Source organism: Castor canadensis, chromosome 8 (assembly GCF_047511655.1).
Source record: "Castor canadensis chromosome 8, mCasCan1.hap1v2, whole genome shotgun sequence".
In the NCBI taxonomy this organism is placed as follows: Eukaryota; Metazoa; Chordata; class Mammalia; order Rodentia; family Castoridae; genus Castor; species Castor canadensis.
In genome coordinates, this window is record NC_133393.1 from 119,651,661 (window position 1) to 119,677,314 (window position 25,654).

General features: G+C 33.9%; 1 protein-coding gene and 1 long non-coding RNA gene across 3 annotated transcripts in view; one reads left to right on the forward strand and one right to left on the reverse strand.

Annotated features, from left to right (window-relative positions):
• The window catches only part of Ptprq (protein tyrosine phosphatase receptor type Q), a 173,238-nt gene that overhangs the window by 115,102 nt on the left and 32,482 nt on the right, over positions 1-25,654 (forward strand). Inside the window, exons 27-35 of the mRNA XM_074084025.1 lie at positions 595-716; positions 1,228-1,414; positions 4,052-4,296; positions 7,091-7,157; positions 9,634-9,792; positions 10,453-10,675; positions 12,443-12,516; positions 21,101-21,200; positions 23,863-23,991. Of these exons, the coding sequence (XP_073940126.1) occupies positions 595-716; positions 1,228-1,414; positions 4,052-4,296; positions 7,091-7,157; positions 9,634-9,792; positions 10,453-10,675; positions 12,443-12,516; positions 21,101-21,200; positions 23,863-23,991 (1,306 nt within the window). The remainder of the gene's footprint in view (positions 1-594; positions 717-1,227; positions 1,415-4,051; positions 4,297-7,090; positions 7,158-9,633; positions 9,793-10,452; positions 10,676-12,442; positions 12,517-21,100; positions 21,201-23,862; positions 23,992-25,654) is intronic.
• Positions 1-25,654, reverse strand: part of LOC141425807 (uncharacterized) — a 153,466-nt gene that overhangs the window by 74,759 nt on the left and 53,053 nt on the right. The window lies entirely within an intron of this gene.

The following is a 25,654-nucleotide window of genomic DNA, read 5'->3' on the forward strand; positions in this document are numbered from 1 at the left end:
TATTCTTTGAATTTAGGGGTTCTTAATCTTTTTTAAAAATGTATCAGTATAAGATAGTTAAACTACATATATTGTACCCCGGTTTGGTTCATCCTCTCCATTAGCCTCCCTCTTCTCCCACTACCCTTCTAGAAATTACTTTGACAGACTTCAGTGTTCCATATTTATACATGTGTAGAAAGTATTTTGATCATATTACTTTGCCCTCTTTGTTTACCCTTCCCCTCCCACTATTACCCTCCCCTTTACGTGACCTGTTTTACATTCCTGTCCTTTGTTGCTCTAGTGTCTGCTTATTGTTCAGCTGGGTTTTACCTTGGTATCTTACCTGTAAATATATTGTATTTTCTTTTCAAAATATTATTTCAAGTATAAAAATCATGTGTTTATTATTTTAATTAATTTCATATGGAAATTCTTTGTGTGAATACCTTTAAAGAACTGGATCTTTTGATTTGCCAATGCTTTTAGCATGTTGTAAATTAATGTAAAATTAATTTATTCCGATTATTCATTTTCCATGGTCTTTTCTATTATTATCATGTTGCAAGTACTTACTAATGCAGCAGGGTAATTGATTTTCTATTGTCCTAGCTCCAGATGGTCCTCCTGAAAATGTGCATGTAGTAGCAACATCACCTTTTAGCATCAACATCAGCTGGAGTGAACCTGCTGTCATTACCGGACCAACATTCTACTTGATTGATGTCAAATCGGTAAAGCATGTCCTACCTTCTCTAGCAGGCAGTATAGAATGTGGTTCAGGATGAAGGTTTTGGAACCAGATATTTGGGTTTTAGTCCTGGCTTTGTTAGACCTTAGGCAATTTACTTAACCTCTCTGTGTTTCAGTGACTATCAAAGCCATAATTTTTGTGCTATTTTAATGGCCAGTTTTGGATTTGAACCCTGGATGACTGGGTACCCAAACCTAAGTGCTTTCTTCTACAAACTATTGAAATAGAAAGTAGTTCCATTGACTATAATAATGACTTTTCCTTATCCAGTTTATGGGTTGATACTTGGTTTATGGTTCTCTTTTACTTCAATTATTGAAATAATACTAATTAATAAACTTGTGTTAGCACCTTAGATTTCTCAGGACAATCTTATTGTTAAACACACACATACATACATATATTTTGGTCAGTTAGATGTATCGATAGCTTTGTGCTGTTATGTTTAGGAGATTTGGAATCACTTTAATTGTTAACCATTTTTCCTATAGGTAGACAATGATGAATTTAATATTTCCTTTATAAAATCAAATGAAGAAAATAAAACTATAGAAATTAAAGATTTACAAATATTCACCAGATATTCTGTGGTGATCACTGCATTTACTGGAAACCTTAGTGCTGTGTATACAGAAGGGAAGTCAAGTACTAAAGTGGTTATTACCACTTTAGAATCAGGTAAGGGGTATTTTTCATCACCACTGAAAATTAATTGAGATTTAACTTCTGTCTTTCTTTCAGTTCCTCACCATACCCTAAAAAGGATATGAGTTATGAGAACTCATAAGGATATGTGTTATGAGAACTTTTAAAAAGAAATAAATTTAAAAATTCAATGACTGCAATTCGCAAGAATAAAGATTTCTATTTACTTTTTTAGACAAAGTGGAATTATGTAGTCAATCTTTGTATATATAAGTTAAAGGTACTCAACTATACTTTTATGTACTTATTAAATCTGCTGTTTCAGAAATTGAGTTACCTTGCCTAAGCAATGTTTTTATCCAAATGTCTATAAACAATAATGCTTCATTTAAAATTCCATTTTAATGATTTATTATTTAAATTAAAATTAAATTATTTTTAAATAATATGGAATTTGGAATTGCAATTCAGGTCACATTTGTCATAGTTGTTTTATTCACTTAGCAGAACAACATGTTATATGACATAACTATTTGATAAATATCAGAATCTGTGTAGATTTCCTCAAGTTCCCATGAACAGGGTCTGAATGAACAATAAGACTGCAACCAGTAGGCACTAAATGTGGAAAGCCAATCTCCCAGAGATTCCTTGCCCCATCCTCCTTCAGACTCCTGATGTTCTTTGCTACCAGATATGTCACTGGAAAGAGCAGAGGAAGGGATGTGTTGCTATAGTTTATTTGTTGCTATCTGTAAGGTAAGTATAGGAGGTAACAATATTTCTTGGCAAGTCTCTTTAAGTTGTGTTTTCTTTTTGTCATTTTGTCTAAGCTATAAGCTAAATTTTATCCTCAGCAGTCTGAAATTCCATTTGTTTCTATTTTGCTGCCAACTATCACAGGGTACCTATTTTTGATTTTGCTTTTCACATTTCTTCCTCATCCTACTTTTCTGTGAGTAAAGAACTGGTGAATGCATATTCATTTACACCATAAAGCACTGATTGTCAAATCTTAGTGTTTATTCTTTCCTAAGGAGATAATAACATAATAGTTTTTGCTAAATCTCTAAGAGCAGTATTTTATATGTAAAGCCAAAGGTAATTTGGAGACAGGAACAGCATTGAGAGAATTCTTTTGCTTATCTAATTATAAACCTGATCCTAACATCAGAGAAACACCTCTTAAAAACTGAAAAATATATTTCTTAGAGTCATAAGAAGGCAGAAAATGCAAAATTATCTTTTTTGAACCAAATTAACCTTTATGTTAGCTATGCATTATTCTTCTTACAATGTGATATTTGGCAAAACAATGTGTTTATCTGCCTCTCTTTTTTCTCACTGTTATTCATTTGCTTTTTCTTTTGCTCACTGCAGGGCACTATCTACAAAGATGTTTGCAAGATAACAAAGTTTATCTGACCTATTGGAAAGCCAAATATTAAGTCTTCTTCATAGAAATTTTTGATGTAGGATGGAGGAATATATTAATTTCATTTGGTCAAAATTGATTACTCATTCATTATGATAGTCATCCATACAAAAGAACACTACGTAGTTCAGAAAGAACTAGCTTTATATTCATAAAATTATGTTTTATTTTCATACATAGTTTCATATTTTATTGTTATACTTAGCTAGTGACATATTAAGCTATTTTTAATTTATCTAAAACAAGATGGAATATAAAGAATTCTCAAAATTTATCACTTAACAAATCAAATTAGAAAACTGGCAAAGCATATGAACAGAAATTTCACCACCTAGGAGACAGAGTTGGCAAGTAAACACATGAGAACATATATTTTCAAAATCATTAATCATAAGGAAAATGCAAATTAAAACCAAAATGAGATATAACTATGCATCTACTTGAACAGATAGCATTATAATTTAAAAGGTAGTAATGACACCAAATTCTGGCAAAGATTCAGAGAAACTGAACCCCTGACACATTGCTACTGTCAACGTAAAGTGGTATAGACACATGGGAAAATAGTTCAGCAGTCTTGGGTAATTTTATGGAGAGGATGTAGTATAATTCACAAGAGGATAGTAAAATGGCATTTCTTTGGAGTGATAGGATGGGTTTATATCTTATTTTTGGTGGTATTACCAGAATCTACACATGGGATAAGATTGAGTAGTGTTATGTACACATACACAAACATGAAAAAAGTGATGAAATTGAAAAAAGAACTATAATCTGGCTAAGTATTGTATTGATGTCAAGTCCCTGGTTTGATATTGAGCTCCAGTTATATACAATGTCACCAATGGGAAAAGCTGTGAGAAGGTTACATGGGACAACATTGCTATTTTGGATATTTCCTGTGAATCTGTATTATTTTAAAACAAAAAGATTAAAAATTATAGAAACACATTCTGTATAAAAATCAATGCATATTGTTAGATCCCTAAAACACCTAAATAAATAAATGCATTGAAAAGACAAAATAAATAAACTGGACCACCATTCTTGTTTTTGTGAACTTCAGAAGTCAGTGATTCTATGATACATTGACTGTTTTGCTAGTTTTAATAACTTATGTGTCTTAAATAATATATGTAATATTCTTTGAAGCAGAAATTTGAAGCAAATAAATTTTATCTTGTGATCCAAAAGAACATATTTAAAAATTTTTAATTGTCTGTATTTCATTTTAGCTCCCAAGGATCCACCTAACAACATGACATTTCAGAAGATACCAGACGAAGTTACAAAATTTCAATTAACATTCCTTCCTCCTTCTCAACCTAATGGAAATATCCAAGCATATCAAGCATTGGTTTACAGAGAAGATGATCCTACTGTTGTTCAGATTCATAACCTCAGTATTATCCAGAAAACAGACACATCTGTCATTGCAATGCTAGAAGGACTAAAAGGGGGATATACATATAACATCAGTGTAAGCATCCACAGGTTTTAATTATGTTTCTAAATTTCAAAGTCAGTTTAGAAACTCAACATTCAAAAATACTGCATTTTGTGTACATATTAAATTTCCTACATCTTTTGTGAGATTATTTTTAAGTGGCAACAGAACACAGTCTTAGAGGAATTGAATTGCCTATTTTCATTTGTAATATAGCAAATACTGTGAAAATGTGTAGAAAATCAAGAAATTCACGAATAGAAATTGATAAGCATTTCTATTAACTGTACTATAATCCAACAGTCTGAAACTTTTTCTTGAGCAGTTGCATTTTCTGGTAATAATATTTATATGTGGCTGTTTTGCTGCTTAGAAGTGAACTGTGTACTTGCTCCACTCTATTATTTGATTTCCACATAATGTAAATAAATGTATATGGAATATACATATATATGTATATTTGTGTGTGTGAAATGTTTATGTTTATGGTTGTGTAGTAATTCAATTTTCACTGTTATCTATTCAACATTTCTTGCAATTATTTCTGTTACTGTTCAATTCACAATAAGGTATATCTATGCAATATATACTGAATGTTTGTGTGCCACCCTGAAATTTGTATATTGAAATCCTAAACCCCAATGTGAAGGCATTATTAAGAAGTATGATTTTGGAGGAAATATAGGTGATGAAGTTAGAGCCCTCACTAATGGTGTTAGCGTCCCTATAAAGGGACCCCAGAGAGTTCTCTCATCTTCTTTCTCCCATGTAGGGATACAACCAGAAGTCAGTAGTTTGCAATCCAGAAAAAGGCCCTTGTCAGAACCCAACCCACCTGGTACCTGATCCTGGACTTCTATCTTTCCAAACTATAAGAAATAAATTTCTGTTGCTAATCAAAAAAAAAAAAAAGGAGAAAGAAATGTATATTAAAAGTAAAAAAGCAATGATATACGAAGAGATAATGCTACCAAAAAAGCCCAGTTATGTGTGATTACTAATGAAAAATGTAAAGCAAAGTAGTTCAAATGCAATTGGCAGAAATAACTGTTTATGCACATAAATCCATGTGTATTCACAGAGGCATATATACATATAATTTGTTTCATCCCTTACCTATTTTTATATCATGCTTTGGAGTTTACAAGTGGAACTATCAAGAAAAGAATCATCTTTTAAGTAACGTATAGTTCACCCTAAAATTTCTCCTACCAAATCTGGGATCATCAATTTGATTAGTGGAACATTTTTAATAATTTTTATGTTTATATATGAGTATGAATATATGTGTGTTCTTTTCCTTACTTTAACTTTGCATCTTTCTGTAATCTACCTTATTGAAATTCTTGCTATGTATTCCATTAAGTCGACCATCATTGTGAAATATCAATTAGCAGAAGGGTGGTTAAGAGACTGCAGTTCAAATCCTGGCTTCTGTGGCTGGACAGCTTCATTAGCTCTATGCTTCAGTTTTCTTAAGTGTAAAATTGGTCATAGGAATAGCAACTTCTTCCTCGGATTTAATATTTAGAGTTATGATAAGCAGTGAAGTACTTTTTCAGTTTTAGCTATAAGAGAGAAAAAATGGAAATTAGGTAAAGGATAGATAATTTATAAGTTAAATAAGAATTATTTTTAAGCACTGTAACTCTTTGCAAAGTGCAATAGAAAGCATCCTTAATGTGTTGAAGTTTGTTATAAGTGTATGTTAGTACTGGTACTGACTTGACACCTGCATATTTGTATTTAACAAGGTTTGTGAGTGAATTCTTTGCACACTTCTATTTGAGAAGCACTGTCCAACTTTTTCCCTTATTATCTCACTTAAATGTTAATGTACCATAAGCAAACAAAGATAATGCACTGTGCCATAACATCACATTTTATTTTGAATAGTTCCTTTTTTCATTTATAGATACCAATAAATATTTCCTTTCGCCATTTTAACCATATGTTATGGGTTTGGTTTGTTTACCATATCTGTCATATCTTATATGTTCTTATATGTTTAATTCAACAAAAATATTTCCCAAATATTGATAATGTGGAAGGATTGGCCACTAATGTATAAAATGAGTTAATCAATATCAATAAACATCTATAATTAATTGCATTTATCAAATTCAAGGAAATTGGTGCAAAAAAATCCAGCTTTTATTTCATTCAGCCAGATAAGGTAAATGAAAGATGATTGCATGCCTTCAGCTTCCTAAGCACAAAGTTAATTGAAAGGCTTCACATTTGTGTAAATCACCCTCTGTATATACAAACAGAAATGTTTTATGTGTATATGCTGCATTGTGCAGGTTACAGCACCAGATACTTTGGGGCAGGGGGTGAAGAAGGGCTTAAAGGCCAAATTTCAGAGGGATGATTTAATACAGGAAAACGAGGAGGCTGCAGGAATAGGGTTTCATCTCAAACCCCCCAAAAAAGAGGATCTTGAATATGGATTTAAAGGAGGTGAGAGCTAGCTAGATAGAGAGAGAAGGAGCAGATGTTAGAGTAGATGAAGAGAGAAATGACACAGGGGATTTTCTGCTCTGTCCTCCTATGGGTTCAAATGGAAGCCATGGTCCTTCTTGGTCTCTAGGATGTGGCGGTTCAGGCCATTCAGGCTTTGATTTCAGGACTTATACCAAGAAATGCTTCCCTTGTTAATGCTCTTCCGACTTACTGTATCGATGTGAGTCCAAGAAAACCATTATTAATGGGCTACATTAAATTGTTTGAAAGAGATCACTTTAAATTATGTATAACCATGCTTAGTTATATATACACACAAGGAAGAACTTCAAAATAGTGATAAGCTGTTTCTTTATTCCAGGTTTATGCAATCAATAGTGCTGGCGCAGGGCCCAAAGTTCAGATGAGAATAACCATGGATATTAAAGGTACATATAAGAGCTACCTTCCTATAAAATGCCATTTTGTTACTCAAGGAGTTATTAAAATTTGAATGCCATATTGGAGTTAAAGATGCAGGCAAGCCTTTAAATGAAATATGTATCTAATAAGTATATATTAATTAATAATGCATGGTTATTAAAAGTGTAATTAAAATGTTTAAACGATGTTGTAAGTTACTGTTAACGGAATGCTCACTCTTTATCTTATATTCCTTTTGCTGTAGGTTTACACTGTTCAAAGAAAAAAATTTTATAGCCTGAATTTTATTTTTTATTATGAAGAATGCTTTTTTAAGTTGCGTATGCCTCTACTTTGAGTACATTTAATTAGATTCCTTGGATGATCTCTGTCTTAGAAGTAAGATTCTTTTCAAAAGGCTGATCAGTAGTATTTACTGAGGTACCATGTAATCAACCTTGAGGTTGTGACTATAAAGGAGATCTGTTGATTCATTATTCTGGCATGTTTTATTTTTTAAAAAATAGCTGAAATCCCCTGGTAATCCAACTCTCTCCCCCTCAAATAAAGTTGTTAAGAGGAATTTAGGACCATTTAGCCAGTCATGGTGACTTCTCTTCCAGAGATTGAAATCAAGCAATTGATTGTCTCATTAAACATAGAAATAAGTAATAATACCCAGAGAAATTTTTTAAAAAGCACCTGCAGTGCCTGGACCTACAGTAGAGCTTCACCTGATGTTTCTCTTTCTAAAGCAAAAGGTAACTTTTCTTGGTCTTTGGTAGGGATAGTAGAGCACAGTGATTAAAAGTGCCAGCATTAGGCCAGGTTTACGATCCAGTTGTTGAGACTGAATCCTGGATTGGATTCTCGATGTCTGTTTAGCTGTGGAAACAATTTGTAAACTCTATAAGCTTGCAAAATGTGACTAATACCAATTCCTACTTCACAGGTTGTTGTGAGCATTAAAAGGGGAATATCCTGAAAAACCATTAGATAGTACCTACCTTGCTAAGAATAAGATATATTCACTGTTAGTTGAAACTATAAATTTTATCTTTTCATCAAGGAATCATTAATATAGATCTAATGTTATTTACAAGTATTAGTTATTTGACTTTACTTGAAAATTCTGTACTTTGGAATGTACAAGTGCATAAAATCTTCAAAGCCATCAGTTATTTCATAAAATGACTTCACAAAGTACAAAGAAGAGTGAGAGTCATCCATTGACAGATATACAGCTACGTACACAGCCAGAGACACATTCTTTCACATGTTAGCAAAACTTCCCATTTCAGACTCTGTCCATCTCTTTGTGAAGATGGTTTTGATTTTTCACTCCTTACCTAAGGCACCCAGATTATTACTACTCTTGAGAAAGTATATGAATATGGTGTCAGAGTGGTAGAGAAATTACTTTTCCTTAGTATATATACATGATTTTATTAGTGACATGGAGTATTGAATTAGTAGTAGTATTTGACAGATAATGTAAAGTTGAACAGTAATGTCCAATATTGGATTTCTCTAACTGAAGCTTTTGCTTGGGCAGCTGCCTGGCTGAGGAATTAGAACAGCCTATACCATGAGCCTTTTCCTACTAAATCTTTTCTTCCTTCTTCCTCTCTCTTTTAGAGTTGTATCAGTGATCTGTGGTCTGAAGGTGCTTGCCACCTACAGCTTTTCTTTTTGGGAGTGTGGGGGATGATACTGGTGTTTGAACTCACGGTCTCATGCCTGCTAGGCAGATCCTCTACCACATGAGACACTCCACCAGCCCTGTTTTTTTGTGTGTTGGGTATTTTTGAGATAGGGTCTCCAGAACTATTTGCCAGGGCTGGCTTCGAACTGTGATCCTCCTGATCTCTGCCTCCTGATAGCTAGGATTACAGGTAAACCACTGGTGCCCAGTTCTTGCCACCTATTCTTACTTTCTGCTCCCTTATTTTTATTTTATAATATGATATAGCCATGTTAGAAAAAAACAGGGGGAAAGTCTACTCTGTATTACTCTTTTTGTATTTTTATATGATTACATGTACAAGAAATAAAATATGGGAGGCTATTATCCAGGTGCTTGACAATGTATTAACTGCTATGATGACAGCAGAAATTAGGGAAGCTAAAGGAAATAATGGAGAAGAAAAACGTTACACTAAAGTATTAGTCAGTGTAAATATTTTCATGCATTTATAAAAATTACTTATGAGGACATTTATCAATTGAATTTTTTGACATGTAAAGAGGAGTCAGATGTATGAAGATCATACCCATACCTTGGCCTCACTATCTCAGGCAAGTCTCAAATACATAATGATGCTATCAGGAGATAAATTGCTAAAAATCTGCTGAACCCAAACACAGCTCTGTTTCATTTGTGATTTGTGTTTGTCATCACTTTATCTGTAAGTTACCTGCAAGAAATGAGTATTTGAAGCTTCTTTCTTCTGTTTGGAAACAAACAAAAAATCAATAGCGATATTTCTTTTCTATTTATAGCTCCAGCTCGGCCAAAAACTAAGCCAACCCCTATTTATGATGCTACAGGAAAACTGCTTGTGACTTCAACAACAATTACAATCAGAATGCCAATATGCTACTACAATGATGATCATGGCCCAATAAAAAATGTACAAGTGCTCGTGGCAGAAACAGGAGGTACCACCAGATATCAGTTAATCTTGTTAAATTGTGGAATCCAAATTGCTGAATGGTAAAAAAAAAATTCAGTTCAAAAATCAATGATCTATGCATAGTGGCACAGCACTCCAGAGGCTGAGGCAGGAAGATCACAAGTTTGAGGCCAATCTGGGCTATATTAGTGAAAGATTGTCTAAAACCAATCAAACAAACAAAAAAGGAAATAGAGTTGACTCGGGATTAACACACAAATCTTGAGATTATCCATAGATTGTCAATATTATCCTTAATTATACCATTTATTTATATTGAAAATATTCTATAAGGCATAAAATAAATGATCGATTTATGCCACATGCTAGTAGGATTGTTTTGATTTTGGCAAGGTGGAGTCTTGATAGCTTCTTTGGACATATGAACAAGAGTGACCTTTAGCTGAGAGATGTTGGCTCTACCTGAGAAATCTTCCTCCCAAATAAATAGTGCCTTGATTCGTGTGCGATAGAATCAAGCAGAATCAAGTTGAATACAAGTAGATCAGCAGAGTTATCCTGGTGGTCATGGTGTGACTGATGTGGCATCTAGATTCCCCTAATGCCATTATAAAAGTAATCTATAAATGGGAAAATACTTTCAAATGTTACTTGTATCATCATAATGTTTTTTTCCTGAAAATAGCTCAGCATGATGGTAATGTCACAAAGTGGTATGATGCATATTTTAATAAAGCAAGGCCATACTTTACAAATGAAGGCTTCCCTAACCCTCCATGTACAGAAGGAAAGATGAAGTACAGTGGCAATGAAGAAATCTATGTGATAGGTGCTGATAATGCATGTATGATTCCTGGCAATGAAGAGAAAATTTGCAATGGACCTCTGAAACCAAAAAAACAATATTTGTAAGTATAGTTTATTTCAGCCATGCATTGCATTAGCAAGTTTGTTAGTATCTGTCATCTACCCATCCTTTCATCTTCCCAGTAAGCACCAGTAGAGGTCCACCATGTAGAGTGGACCTGATCTTTTTGGCACTGGGAATGGAAAGATAAATAAAGCACTATCCTTTCACTCCATGAACACACAGTATAATAGGGGTAGCCTGCATACCTGAAAAAGTTATAATTCAATATGAATAGTTACATGAGCACAATATAAAAATGTGGTATACATAAGTAGGTAGGAGAACTTAATTATTTTCTATAGGGAGCAATATGACTAATGTGTTTTCCCCTTGTTATTTTGCCATGCATGCTGATGTACAGGTTTTTAAAGACACCAGCATGCTCTTTCAATTAATTGTGTTTCCCTTTATGTTGCTCATCACAATAACTCTGTTTTTAATCCCATCAAACATCTGAATGAATGACAGAAAACTCTACTACTAGTATTATTTTAGAATTTTATAGCCCTTAATAACTCAATGTATTATAACTTAATGCTAACATTTTAGTTTTATAAATACCTTGCTTCATAGCTTAATTTTATTCTCCCATAGAATTGACTATTATTTTTGTATCATGAGGCTATAATTAAAAATCACGGGCTAAAGGTGTGGCTCAAGCAGTAAAGCACCTGCCTGGCAACACCTAGCAAGCACACAGCCCTGCTCTCAAACCCCAGTACCAACAAAACCCATGTTAACTTTATTTGGGTTTCCAAATATAATTTTATTACTAAATTTTTAAATGCATGTGCTTGCATTTTTGCCTGCTAGCTAAAGCATTATTAAATTCATTATAAATGTCCTAGACCATGCTAGTGTTAAAAAAAAAGCTAGAGAGATAGGCAATTGAAAACTGTGTTCTATTTTTTATTATTACATACAATCACTTTGGTTCAAATTCTGGGTTATTGCCTAAATCAAACATAGTTTTGAAAATTATGTATGTCAAAATTGCATATTTATTCATATTTATTTTTTACTTGGCGTATTTGTTTCTTAAGCACAGTCTTCATATAACAAGTAAGGTCATAAGAATTTGACAAAGGGGAAGAGTAGATCATGTACTGAAATTTATTGATTTTATATTTTTAAATACCCTTGTGTCTTTAGTTTTTAAATAAAGCAAATTTTAATTGTCTCAGAGGATCTTAGAATCACTCAGTAATTTTTAAGCTTCATTCTCCTTTGTACCTTTTTCTATTTCAAATATTGTAAAGCCATAAAAATTGGCAAATACAATTAGTCACAAACAGAAGTAAGAATTATTGTTGTTCATTTGTTTACATGAGAATGAGACAAGTTCTATGTGATCATTGTTATCTGGCTCACTAGTATTTTCAAAGGTAATGGAGGTATAACAATTATGCCTATACTTGGTAATTATATTGGTATAACACCCTTTTTCAGATATAAAATCATTCCATGCAAACAAATCTGAAGAAAGTGTTCTGCTTAATTTTCTTCAACTGCTGACTGCTCATGACTTTTGCTAAATTTTTTCTCATAGCCCTGTCATATTCAACATGCCTAAGAGTGGAATAATTATTCATCTTCTATAGATATAGTATAAATTTGTCCTGATAGTGATTTAATTTCAAGATCATGTTAAAATTTCATTTTCTCTGAATGAAATATAAAGTTGTTTCATAATTACTTGTTAAATTATTCATGGAAAAGTAATGTGATGTGCAAATTGTTGATTTTTCATTTTTTTATTTTATAGATTTAAATTTAGAGCCACAAATGTCATGGGACAATTTACTGACTCTGATTACTCTGACCCCGTTAAAACTTTAGGTAAGACATATTTTGTGGTTTAATTTAATTCTACAATCTTAACATGCTTGGATAATAGGAAGATTTTTTAGATGTTCAATACATAATGTTAGTCCTTCAGTACAAGTTCATTTGAAGGTTAGCCCAAATAAGGAAAAAAATGGTATTTGTAATACTCTTTGAATGAAGAGATAGATGCTCTCTTCATTCAAATCTTCATACAGATTTTGTTAAGACATTGGTTCTATGCTGAAATGTGCAATGTTATCCTAAATAGTCATTTGGCTCTTTAAATTTACAATTCTATATGTTAAACATTGTTATGTTATAAAAGAATAATTCTAAAAACTAGATGTGTATAGGTCCTCTCTTTCTTTCTTTTATTTCAGGACTGGGGTTTAAATGAGGGCTTGAGCCATGTCCCCAGCCCTTTTTGCTTTAGTTATTTTTCAGCAGGGTATTGTTTTAATGCCCTGGCCAGCCTGGGCATTAAAACAATATCCTCCTATATATGTGGTGCCCATGCCCACCTTTTATTGATTGAGATGAGGATGGCAAGAACTCTGCCCAGATGGCTTCAAACGGAAATCCTCCTGATCTCTTGCCTCCAGAGTAGCTAGGATTATAGGCACAACACCTGGCTTATAGTTATATAGTTATTTTCTTTTATTCTATTCTTTCTTGAATTTGTTCAATTATGCTCATCCAAATTAGACCTAAATAAATTGCACAATTTTGTCAGACGCATATACATATTATCTTCATCACCACCATCACAATAATTATGCCTAACATTTTTCTGTGCCAGATACACTTCTAGGCCCTTCTCATGAATTAACTGACTCTTTATGACTATAATTTGGACAATTGTTTCTCAATCAGCACCTCAGGGGATATCAGGAGCTAGTTTTTGTTGCCATAACAGAGTAGTGGTGATGGTCATATTGGTGGTAGTGATATTGGTTGAGGTAGTGATGTTGTTGTTGTTGTTGTTGGTGGTGGTGGTATTGGTGGTGGATGCAACTGACATCTGGTGGGCAGAGGTCAGGAATCCTGCTGAATTTCTGTGATGCACAGAACAGCCCACAATTGTGCTGAGGATGAGAAACCTGAGTTAAATGCTAAGAAACGTTCCATTTGACAGATGTAAACTAATGCTCAGATGTGTAAATAGCTCGGTGTCTGAGCCAGTGTTCCAGATGCCAACACAGGATCCCATAACCACAATACAGCAAATAAAGTTTTAAGACCTGGGTTCAAATCTTGACTCTACGACTTGAAAAAAATAATTTTTATAAATGTCACTTTTCTTATTTGAAAAATGGGTATCAGTGTGTCTTCATGAAGGCTTTTTGAAAGGTTTAAATAAAACAACATATGTAAAGATATTTAAAATTTATATTTTATATTTTTAATGCTTCTTTTGCTTCTTTTGGGTAGGTTATTATGAAAGATTTTAGATTTCTCCTGATTTAAGAGAAATTATTTCCTTAGAATTTCACTCAGAGTATCACAAATTCTTACCTGTTCCACAAAACCCTCAAAACCCCCAAATTATCCATCTGCAATATCTTAAAGAACCAGATAGATAGCTGTAGAATATTACCTGGAAGTATGTTGCTCAGAACCTGGAGAGTTACTGCTCACAATAGATTTCAGTGAAAGAGCAGAAAGATGGATTGTTTCACCATTTTCAGTTAGAAATTCTCATCCGCCTGTAGAAATATTAACGGTATAAACAACCACCCTCTGAAGCTTCTACACACAGAAACTGCATCTTGAAGAAACCAAGAAGGAGTATATGGTTTGCCAGATCGATATTTATAAGGGAATTACATAAATTTCTCTGTCTAAATTGTTTAGTCACTATCCAAAAATTTAATCATTTTAGAACTGGTTGGTTTGACTTGTGGTTTTGAAATTGTGTCAAACATTTCTTCATTTTTAATAGGTCAGTTTATCACACCCTGATACCAGCAACATAATTTCCTATAGGTTACAGCATTCAGAAATCATTTTCTCAGCTGAATAGTGATCCTGGGGCATTTACTGACAGGATAAAAGAAACAGACAAGATGGATAGCCCATGTGTTCACAGGGAGATAATGTTGAAAGGAGTTAGACTTTCTGTGCTAGGTGTTGTGTGCTTTGTCTCTCAGCTTCTTGGTGGTTTCATACAGATTATCAAGAAGAAGACATGTTCAGTCACTTATCTGAGAGAAAGTTGAAACATCCAGGGTGATAGAAATCAAAAAGAACAGCCATAAGAACAGAGTCAAGCATCATGAACCATGGTATATAGGGACATGATTCCTTAGATTCTGCCAAGGATGGGCTTCATCCAAAATACAATCGCAAGGTGCTCCTCAGTGATGCCCTTTCTTTTCTCCCCTTGTAACCAAGGGAGTGAAATATACAACTACAAATTCACAGTCATTTAACTTGATCCCTCTTGGGAATCATTTAACTGGGTCCCTCTTGGGAATCATAACCACCACCACTCCAAATGTCCAGATAATAAGTACTTATGTACTCTGACAAAAGTGAGTCTAGAGTGTGTGGAAAATGTGGAATAAAGGACTGAGCATAGGATCCCACAAAGACCAGATAAAAGGGATGAGTGAAATGTAGACTGGACAAAGTCAGTGGAAAGCCACTGGACTGGTAAGGAATAGTGATAAGAAAGGGTGCCATGTATCTATTATCAAATTTCTCATAGTTCAACCTTATTTGTACACTAGTGACATAAGTACAGCTTTTTAGCTTCCTCCCTTAGAGTGGTCTTCCACAGTCTCCCTCTTGATAGACAGCAGTTTTACAATTGGCTTTTGCCCTATAATGATTCTGTAGCTAGCAAAACAGTGACAGATGAGAGAGGAAGACATTAATATAACATCAAGGAGTCAAAATAGTTGTTGGCAAAAGAATGTTGCCTAGAAAAGTACAGTAGAAGGACTCAATGAGGAAATGATGTTGACCATTTTTCCAAAGTGCAAAGGTCCACAGCAGGAATGGTTGTTAGAATGAGCACAAGTAAAAAATAAAGTAATTGGAATAATACCTCTAGTGTCATCAGAAGATGACAAAGGAAGATTGAGTCCTTTTTTTTTCCTCTCAAACATGTCTGTGTAAGGAGAGATGATATCATTTACAGCAGGCTAGTGGCGCCCAGCATTCCTGGCAAGTCTGCTAAAGACTTATGTGCACATGTAATCCTAGACTTCAGTGAAAGAAATCTGGGTTCCATCTAGGTCATCAAACCACTGGTGGATAAGTATTCACTCACTGGTTTTAACACACCACAGGCAATGAGCTTCAAGTTGAGCTGCCTTGCAATTAAAACTTCAGGATTTAAGACTTGGCAAGGCTGTGTTTCTACACATCATTTTGGTGGTAATTATGCTTCTCAGAAATGGAATTAAAATTGGGGGGGTGAGCACTATAGGCTGATTAACTAAAAAAGGTTTGAATTTAGTGAAAATGACTGAAGTACAAGTGAGAGGAGCCCACAGAGAAGAGGAGATCGCATTTAGGGAAACCTTTATGGCCTGGAGGACTAAAGAGAGAAAATGACATATACATTATTTTAATCCTAAAAATTACTCAAAACTGATTTGGTTTTTTTTTCACTCAAGATTGAGCATTCACATTTTTATTGCTATAATTCACATAAGATCTCTCCAACTCTTTTTTAAAATCCTCCTAAGGCACATCAGTGTATGGAAACTGCTTGTAGGCAATGTTTTGATTACAAGGTTTAATTATAGAGGATTCGTGTGATTTGAAAACCAGACATTTCTTTCTGCACCTTACAGAGCTCTCATTAAGCCGAACAAGATGAAACCTTAAACCCCATGGCAAAGGCACTCTGTGATTGTTTTCTTTTGTCATAACACTTCTTACTTAATTACTGTGCTAACAATGAAAAGTTTAATATACCCACACTCAGAACTAGGGAGTTGCTATGTCATTTGCAGCAAAAGGATGACTTCTCCCATGACACAAGAGGAGCAGAAGAAATTTTAATTTGCTTATTAAGGTGGTGGTGACATGGTGGAAAGCCTCACAAATTCTATAGTCATACAGACATATTTCAGACAGTTTCAGTGCATGTTGAATTTATGGGACCTTGAGTTAGTTAACTAACAAATTATTTAACTTCTGAAATCATATTTCTAAAACGGGACTACTAATATCTACCTCATAAACCAATCAGGAGACTAATTCAGATGAGTGACTGAATACATGAATGTGAAATGCATACTCATAAATGTGTCAGACATTGATTACATGCGTCCCAAGCCTTCCAAGTAGCTTTTACATATAAACGCACATATTCTTCACCATCACTCTGTAACATGACCTTTTATTTATAGTCCTAATTCATAGGTAAGAAATCTGAAGCACTGGGTTTTTAAATAATTTTTCTGTAGTCTTTAACCATGGCTGAGGGGGTGGCAGCACTAGCTTTCAGACCCAGGCAGCATGACTCCAGTCAGTGATATACTTGTAACACTGTGCCACACTGCCTGAAGATTGTCATTACTGTTGGTAACTGGTCTGCTCCCAGAGGCTTCCTGGCCTTGCTGGACTACATTTTCTCAACATTTAAAATTATTTCTTGCTGCTTAACCTTCGTCTTGGCCTTTTTAGGTTGACATTTGCAAATGAACATGCTTTGTTTTTCTGCACAAAGATGTAATAATAGTTTCAAAAAAAAATCCAACAATGAATAAATATGACTTTTCTTTTATACCTTGACCAGCACTGTTTACCTATTTAATAATTTTTGCCAGTTTGAGTTAATGAAAATGACATCCTTCTAAGGCATTTTGATTTTTATTTCTTTTCCTAAAAGATTATTGAATGTTATAATTGTATATATTTATGGTGTACAAAGATGTGGCAGTGAAATAGGTATGCAATGTGGAATGGTCAAATCATGCTAATTAATATATCCATCACCTCAAATATTTATCATGTATTCCTCATCTAACTATTCCTTGAATTAGGAAATTGAGTACTTTTTAGAAAATTCTTTGCTCAGTGTTTGATTGTCCCAGATAACTAGCATTGGACTAAAAGAACAGAAAAATTCCCTATACTTTGACTGTAAGAACGCAAAACAAATAATAATGAGGATAAGATCTTCTGCTTCATGTACACCTATATGAGGGATTAGACATTGTACTGATCTTTACATCTCTCATTTAATTCAAGGTTCTGCTTGTGAATATTTTTAAAAGCTTAAAAAGGTGGAATCATATTCTGAATTCAAATAATAATAACTTCAGTCAGAAGATAACACTTTTGAGAGATTAGTCCTTTATAATTGTGACCAGTTAAATTATAGTAGTATAATTTACTGTGCAACCAAAATAATTTAATGTGGTCTATCACTGAATGTTAAATCTAGGGAAGAAATAACTTGTGTGTGTCACAAAAAGAATCAAGTAAAGGGACTCCATTTTCAAAGGGACTCCTATGAAAGGATTTGGAGAAGTGACCTCATTCTGTACTAGTAATGAGTCCATGCACAGCAGTGGACAATTGTGCATCAGGGTACACTTCATCCTCTCCTAGTGCAGTTTTGTGTCCAGAGGATTACATATTGTAATTAAGCACAGCACAAAGAATTTACTAAAAGTTATTCAAATTCACAATTGAAGAATATGATTGGGGTGACAGATATATTAATTAGCTTGATTCTATTGTTCTGCATTATATACATATAACACAGCATTACTTTGTACCCCCAAAATACATATAACATTCAATAAATCCAGCAGACAAGTAATGTTTTGAGGGATTACTTTTGCTGCTCTGTTGAAAATAGATGAGAGAAGACGAGGGTGGCTACAGGGAGACTTGTTAGGTGTCTATACAATAATTCATTCAAGACAGGTTGGTGGCCAGGTTGGTGGCCTGGCTCAGGGTGCTCAAAACAGAGGTGGTGAGAAAAGATATAACTGAAAATAGAATGACTAACAGCCTGAACCCCCAAATACCTACTAGCTAGACTTCACAATTATTACAGTTTTTACACTCATTCACTTATTTCTGGTGAATTTTATAGTAAGTCAGAGCATGATATGTCACCCCTAAATACTTTAGTGTATTCCTTTAATTAGTACATTTCTTTATATTGCCATAAGTATATTTTCAAATACCCTAATTTTTTCTTTATAAATAATTTGTTTCAGTTAGGATACAAATAAGTGCTCACACTTTCTCTTTGATTGTTTTATCTCATCAAATATCTTTTAGTTTCAAAAAACCCTCTCTCCTTCCTTCTCAAACCCCGATGCTGTGAAATTACTGAAGTGACCTGAAGAGTTGTCCTTGAGAAGGTCCCATGTTGTGGCTCTATTGAATTTTTTTCTCTTCGTGTCATTTTATTATTTTTTCTTTCTCCACTTTCTTATAAATTAGAAATAAAAGGTTCAAATATTTGTAATTATCATTTTTGTCAGGGATATTTTGCAGATGTCGCTGATAACATCAAAACACCTCCCACCAGGATGTGCGAAATATCTAGTTGTTACACTGGACGTTAAACTTGATCTGCAGGCATGAACAGCATGCTTGCTCATTAGAAAGATGTTTTTTTCTACTTACAGCCAGCAAATAACCTGTGGCATAATGTTAATGTCCCATTCCCTATCAACTTTCTTAAGCATTTTAAAATGCATTTATGGCCCTTTTTTTTTTTTAATGAAACTTAGGGTAGAACTCAAGGCCTTGTGCTTGCGCTAGGTAGGGCTCTACCAGCCCTTTTTGCTTTACTTATTTTTGCAATGAGTTCTCACGTTTATGCCTGAGCCAGCCTGGACTGTGATCTTCCTATTTATACTTCCTGCATACTTGGGATGACAGGTGTCCCTGCCACTGGGCCCAGCTTTTATTGCATGAGATGGAGTCAATAATTCTGCCTGGGCTGGCCTCAAACTGCAATCCTCCTGATGTCTACTTCCTAACTAGCTAAGGGAGTGAAGCATCATGCCCTGATGCATTTATGGTTCTTTTGTGAATGAATTATTTTATTTTTCATTTAATTCTTCTTACATTTATTAAGCAGAATTCTCTTCTAATAAAGAGATTAATCTGCTGGGCATTGTGGTGCATTGTCTGAAATCCCAGCTCTTCAGGAAATGGAGACAGGAGAATTGTGAGTTCAAGGCCAGCCAGACAAAGTTAGGGAAACCTATCTCAAAACCAAAATATAAGCAAAAGTGGAAAGAATGCTTGCTTAGCAACTCCCTGAGTTCAAACCCCAGTACCAAAAAATAAATGAAGAGTGCTTTAGCTCCTCAAGTAGGACTATTTTTTAAAAATTTATAAAATATACTTCATACGAGAAAGCTAGAAAATTGAAGATTTTAATAATAAATTAAGGAAAATTGAAGATTTTAATAAATTAATTATAAATATTTCAAATAAGGAAATGGTCTAGCCAGAACTCCATAACTAATGCTTAAAAATCATTATTTTTGTTTAATTTTAAATTTCTTTTATTGAGTAATATTAAAGCTCATAGGCTTTTAGATATTCAATTTAGTTCAACTGATACCAGTGTTATTGATTAAAATGCTTAAATAGTCTCCCTCTTTGACTAGTAGGAGCCCCTTCAAGGTGATCTTTTGTTCTTTTCATACCATTGGCCTTTGTAAGTGTCCTTGCTTTCTGGCATCATTATATGTTTTGCATTTGTTTTTATTTCTTATTCCCACATTGGAATTACCATCTCTCCAAGGTATCTTGGCTTCATTAAGTAAAAAGAATTTTTTTTATTTCTTTTATTCATATGTGCATACAATGTTTGGGTCATTTCTCCCCCCCAGTCCCCCCACCTCACTTTCCCCCCACCCCCTCCCCCTCTCTCCCACCCCCTTGCTACCAGGCAGAAACTATTTTGCCCTTATCTCTAATTTTGTTGAAGAGAGAGTATAAGCAATAATAGGAAGGACCAAGGGTTTTTGCTAGTTGAGATAAGGATAGCTATACAGGGAGTTTACTTGCATTGCTTTCCTATACATATGTGTTACATTCTAAATTAATTCTAACCTAAAAAGAATATTTATTCTTTGAAGATAAAGCCAACAGAATTTCCTTATAAATGTCAGACATATTCTATGCAAGAAAGAGAGTCAAATATATCTCTATGGTTTTTGGCTTGAGTAACTGGGGTAATGGACTCCCTTATATAGAGAGTTGGAAAGATGCAGTTGATAAGAGAAAGTGTGTGAGCTCAGCTTTGGATATAATCATTTTCAAATTTTAATTATACTCTTAAATAAAGATATTTAGCAGGTAATTGAATATATAAATTTGGAGTTTCACCAATAAAAATTAGATAATCATCATTAGTTATATGAAATGTAAGGCCATGAAGCCTGATGGACTCACCAAAGGAGTGAACTTAGGTAAAGAAAAAAAAAAACTCAGACTGAGCAGCAAAATTAAGAGATCTAGGAGAAGAGGATAAGCAAGTTTGTACATTTTTACTAGCATTCTTGAGGAATGTGCCAAGAAAATATTTTTTGTAGTTTGAGACTCAAGATACTCCACCACAATAATGGTTAATGGTGATGTTACCCTCTTCCAGGTGAAGGACTTTCAGAAAGAACTGTGGAGATCATTCTTTCAGTTACTCTGTGTATCCTTTCTATAATCCTTCTTGGAACAGCTATTTTTGCCTTTGCAAGGTAAGATTTATTTATGCCCACATTCCCAGAATGCTTTATGGACATTATATTAGTGACAATCTAATCAGAAAGCAGACACAACAGCAGTTAGATGCATAGGAAATATTTATTCTTTTATTTTTCTTAAGTTGAAAGAAAAAAACATGTTTATTTAGTATGTGCAATATGATGTCTTGAAATATATATGCATTGTAAATTGACCTAACCTAGCACTAAGGAAGGAAATCTTGCCATTTGATAAACATTTAATATAAAGAATTATTAGCTAAAAGAAATGATTAACTAGTAGGAGTGAAAGAGAGACCAAGGGGGTCAAGAAGTAGCAAGTGCAACAAAGCAGCTACTCTCTCGATTGCGAGAGGAAAATAGAGGAAGTAAGAACTGAAAGATGTCTTTCCCAAGGCTGTCATGGAATGAGAACTATAAGCACATGCAGTCCATTACTTATCAGTGAGCAAAGAAACATGACAGAGGGAAGGGAGCCGTTTTGTAAAAGATACCTATCATTATTGCAGTGCAGGCAGGCTACAATTTGTTGTAGGGTATCTCATTCTTGCTGGATGGTGTGGATGAAGCTTTTTGGAATCACTCACCAATGAGATAGGGAGAGTGTGCACTTAAGAGGAAGAAACTCATCCAGGTGAGCTGCTGGATTCCCACAAAGAGTGATGATAATGCACCAGTGGATCCCAAAGGACACTGATTTTCTGTCCTTGTTGCCTTGCAGGGTCACTCTATTGTCATCTATTGACAAACCTTCATGTTAGTTCAGCTGGCAAAAGAGAAGGAATATTATAGAGGCCTGCTCTATTATCACAAAGCAAGAAAACAAGGGTAGATTTAGAGTTGACAGACAACAAAGTAGTAACAGGAGCAGAAGCTACCAAGCCTTCTACATAAATTTTGAATGACCTATAAATCTGACAGGTTTAATTTAAGATATTTCAATCAGGTCTAAATTTTAAAGTTTGTACAGAAGAGTTCATTTAAAGTAAGGATGGTGCTTTTAAGAGGTTCAACTTCTTTATATGGTTGACCACTTCTTGTGCCTATTCTATCAACATGACTGTATTATTGAGTGCTCCAAGTTTCCCTAGGATCAGCTTTGTCATTCCCTTGTTTACAGGACCTCAGTGGGAATATCACTGATGACCCCCAATCTAGTTTCATAAGGTTGATTACCAAAATGAAGGGATTTTACATTTGTGAAACCAACCATTCTACTAGTTTCCTAAAAAAGTATAATAGGGTCTCTTTTAATTTTAACTGAAGAATGTTCTCTGTATTCTGATTGCCATGTGCCAACTGTTTCATCTTGTATCTCTTAAATAATCATTTTATGGATAATATGAAATTATTGTGTATCTCTTACATCATCATTTTAATGAATAATTTGAGTCTCTTGAAAAAAATTTCTTTATACCACAAATTGTTCACAGATTTAGTTAGAAAATGCTGAGAGAAGTCATTGTTCTAGATACTTTGAAAGATATACCATGTAAGATATGGGCCTGTCTACATGCACCCACCATATTCATGTTGTTTCCTCATTCAAAAATCATCTTTGACTTCTCTTTTCCTTACAATACAAACTCTTTATAAGGGAAGGACATTGTCCCTCTTTTCCCCTGTGTCTTCTCTATACACTTTGTTGAGCCATGGGGTCTATTCTCACCTGAATGCTCCTAAAGCTTTCATAAAATTGCTTATTTTCAGTCAACCTGAAATGTGCTTTCTTCTTCTCAACTGAGAACTTAACAAGTTACATTCTATTCTGTACTTCCTCTAAACATGAGCAGTTGTAATCACTTATATAATTTCTTATAACTAACCAGCTATTGCTTTGTAGGCTGAAATTTGAATACTTTTTTCTCTTCTTATACTTATTGTGTACTTGGAACCTACCTCTCAACTAAATTGTAGGGTTTTTTTGTTTTGGTTTTTTAGGATAAGGATCACGTTTTAAGCTTTCTATATTATCCTCAATATCTAATAAATAATAAAAAATGAATATTTGAAATGTGAATGGTTCAGTGGCTAAGTATTACTTTGTAATATACCATATGTCATGGGGGAAATGTGCATATAAAGGGCTCAAAGGGAAAAGACTTTGGTTGAATTTGAATCTGAGTTCTGATTATAAATAAACATGATATATTTCATAATATTTTCATGAGAAAATTCAAACACCATTTATGCATTTGCATGTATGTAAAATGTTTCATTATGCAGAAACAATAGACCATTGATTTTTTTATGTTGGTATTAACAACACAGAGATATGGGCACTTTGATGTATCTCCTTTCTATGACAAATCAGTATGACAGCTAGAAGGAAAAGAAACTGGTCACAGACAGTCTCAGTCTGCCTGGCTCGATATTTTAAATATGCCAAGTACTCAGGCATTGCTCAATTAAGTCTCATTGGATTTAAGATGCTAATCAAACAAGTTGCTAAAAAAGAAAAAGATAGTAGAATAGATTCCATGGAATTAAAACAGAAGCTGAATAGCTATAAAATTGCCACATGTTCTGAGAAGTGATTCTACCAGAGAAAATATTTGACTAAATGTCTTTACTTAAAAAATATTTTTTAAAAAACTAAACCTAATCTCATATGCTTTCTGTATTTCCTTCTCGGACTTTATTGCACTTGTTTTAGAATTCGACAGAAGCAGAAGGAAGGTGGCACATACTCTCCTCGGGATGCAGAAATTATTGACACTAAATTTAAGCTGGACCAGCTCATCACAGTGGCAGACCTGGAGCTGAAGGACGAGAGATTAACGCGGTGAGCACACTCCTCTGGATGAACAGTGGTCCAGAGGGCCTGGAGCCATGACCCTATCCTGACCTATGCTTGTTGGAAGTGTTTGTGGGGCTCCAATTTACACAGGTCACAGAGATCTTCTTTCAAAGGGTGACCTCCGTCTTCTACACACTTCTCACTGATGTACAGAGAATCACTTAATCTTCCTAATATTTTGAGTTCACTATGAACCTTGGACTATAATGCTCAACCAAGATTTTTTTGCCTGAGACAAATATTTTTACACATTTAGCCTTTAACATTTATTTAATAATTCATTTCTATGATATATTTTTCATCCAATTTTTCTACAAGATTGACATTTTAAATCACAAGTTTAATTTAATTACATTTGCAACAACTTGATATAGTTTATATCATTTTCTGAGAGCTTTTTTGTTTCCTACTGTTCCTTATTTTAGTATAAAATCACATGAAGTTCTAAATAGTAAATGTTATTTTCACTTTTAAAATTACTTAGAATTTAAAAACTAAAGGCAAAGTAAAAGTTTACCATCGGAAGTATAAATGTATGCACTATATATGTGCCATTGGTATGTATTGGAAATTGTAAAGTACTTATTTTTTTAAATAATTTAAAACATTTTAAAAGCATTATACAATTTGCAAAATGTTGGCACATTTAAAAATCTTGTCTAATATGATAGTTCATCAAATTCTTAGTAAAAGCTACTATCAGCCTGTCTTAACAAATTTACATTCTTATCCAACAATATGTGATACTTATAACTGCAAGACTATTACAAAGTACCTTTACAGTCGCTTGATTTTTAAAAAATATTAATTTCAGTATTCTAAAATTAATTTTTAATATATGACATTAAAGGTTTTGAACACCAAAGATAATTACTTGTCACTTAACAAAGCTGTTCTTTACCTAATAAATTGACTTTGCAAGTGTATTTCCACTATGACTAATAATTCCCGACATTGTGCTACACAGGGAGTATCATCTGATAATCAGGATCCTTCCAAATGCTACAAAATGATGGTTATTAAGTGTTATCAGTAAAATGCAAGGAAATTTGGTTTGTGGGATATGAAAATTTATTTTTTAACATTGCATTTTGATCTTTGTTTATATTCTAATGTGGCCTGATCCTATTCACAAATAAATGTTCTCCAAAGACTTATGTGTAAGATGATTGTGTATTATCCAGGGCATGGTTTTCCACATAAGAATATGTACATATCAGCGATCAGTAGATTCCTTGCTGAACACACCAAAGCTAAACTGTACTGTAGGAACACTAGAGTTTTGCTAGTACTGGTGTGTCCTGCTATTCTAGGAGTCCTGCTGCATAGTGACTCATTCTACCATGATTCACCTGAATTTCAGTAGTTCTTACACTCCTTCCTTTCTACACTCCTTTCTCAATTCCTTGTGACCCTCCCACAGGTCAGGGCCCTAGTACCTGTCTGTACACCTGATGGTATACAAAGAGTAACTTCACATCTCTTGTTGCACTTAAGTTGAGCCATTTCAACAAGTTAGTTGAATGAGTTTGTACTAAAATGTGAATTTCAGGGAGCCCATAAACAATTCTAGAGCATTTTCTTTTTTTACAGAATCTGCATTAAGTTCCCAAAGTCTTTGGTACTACTTACTTTAGTAAGTAGATCA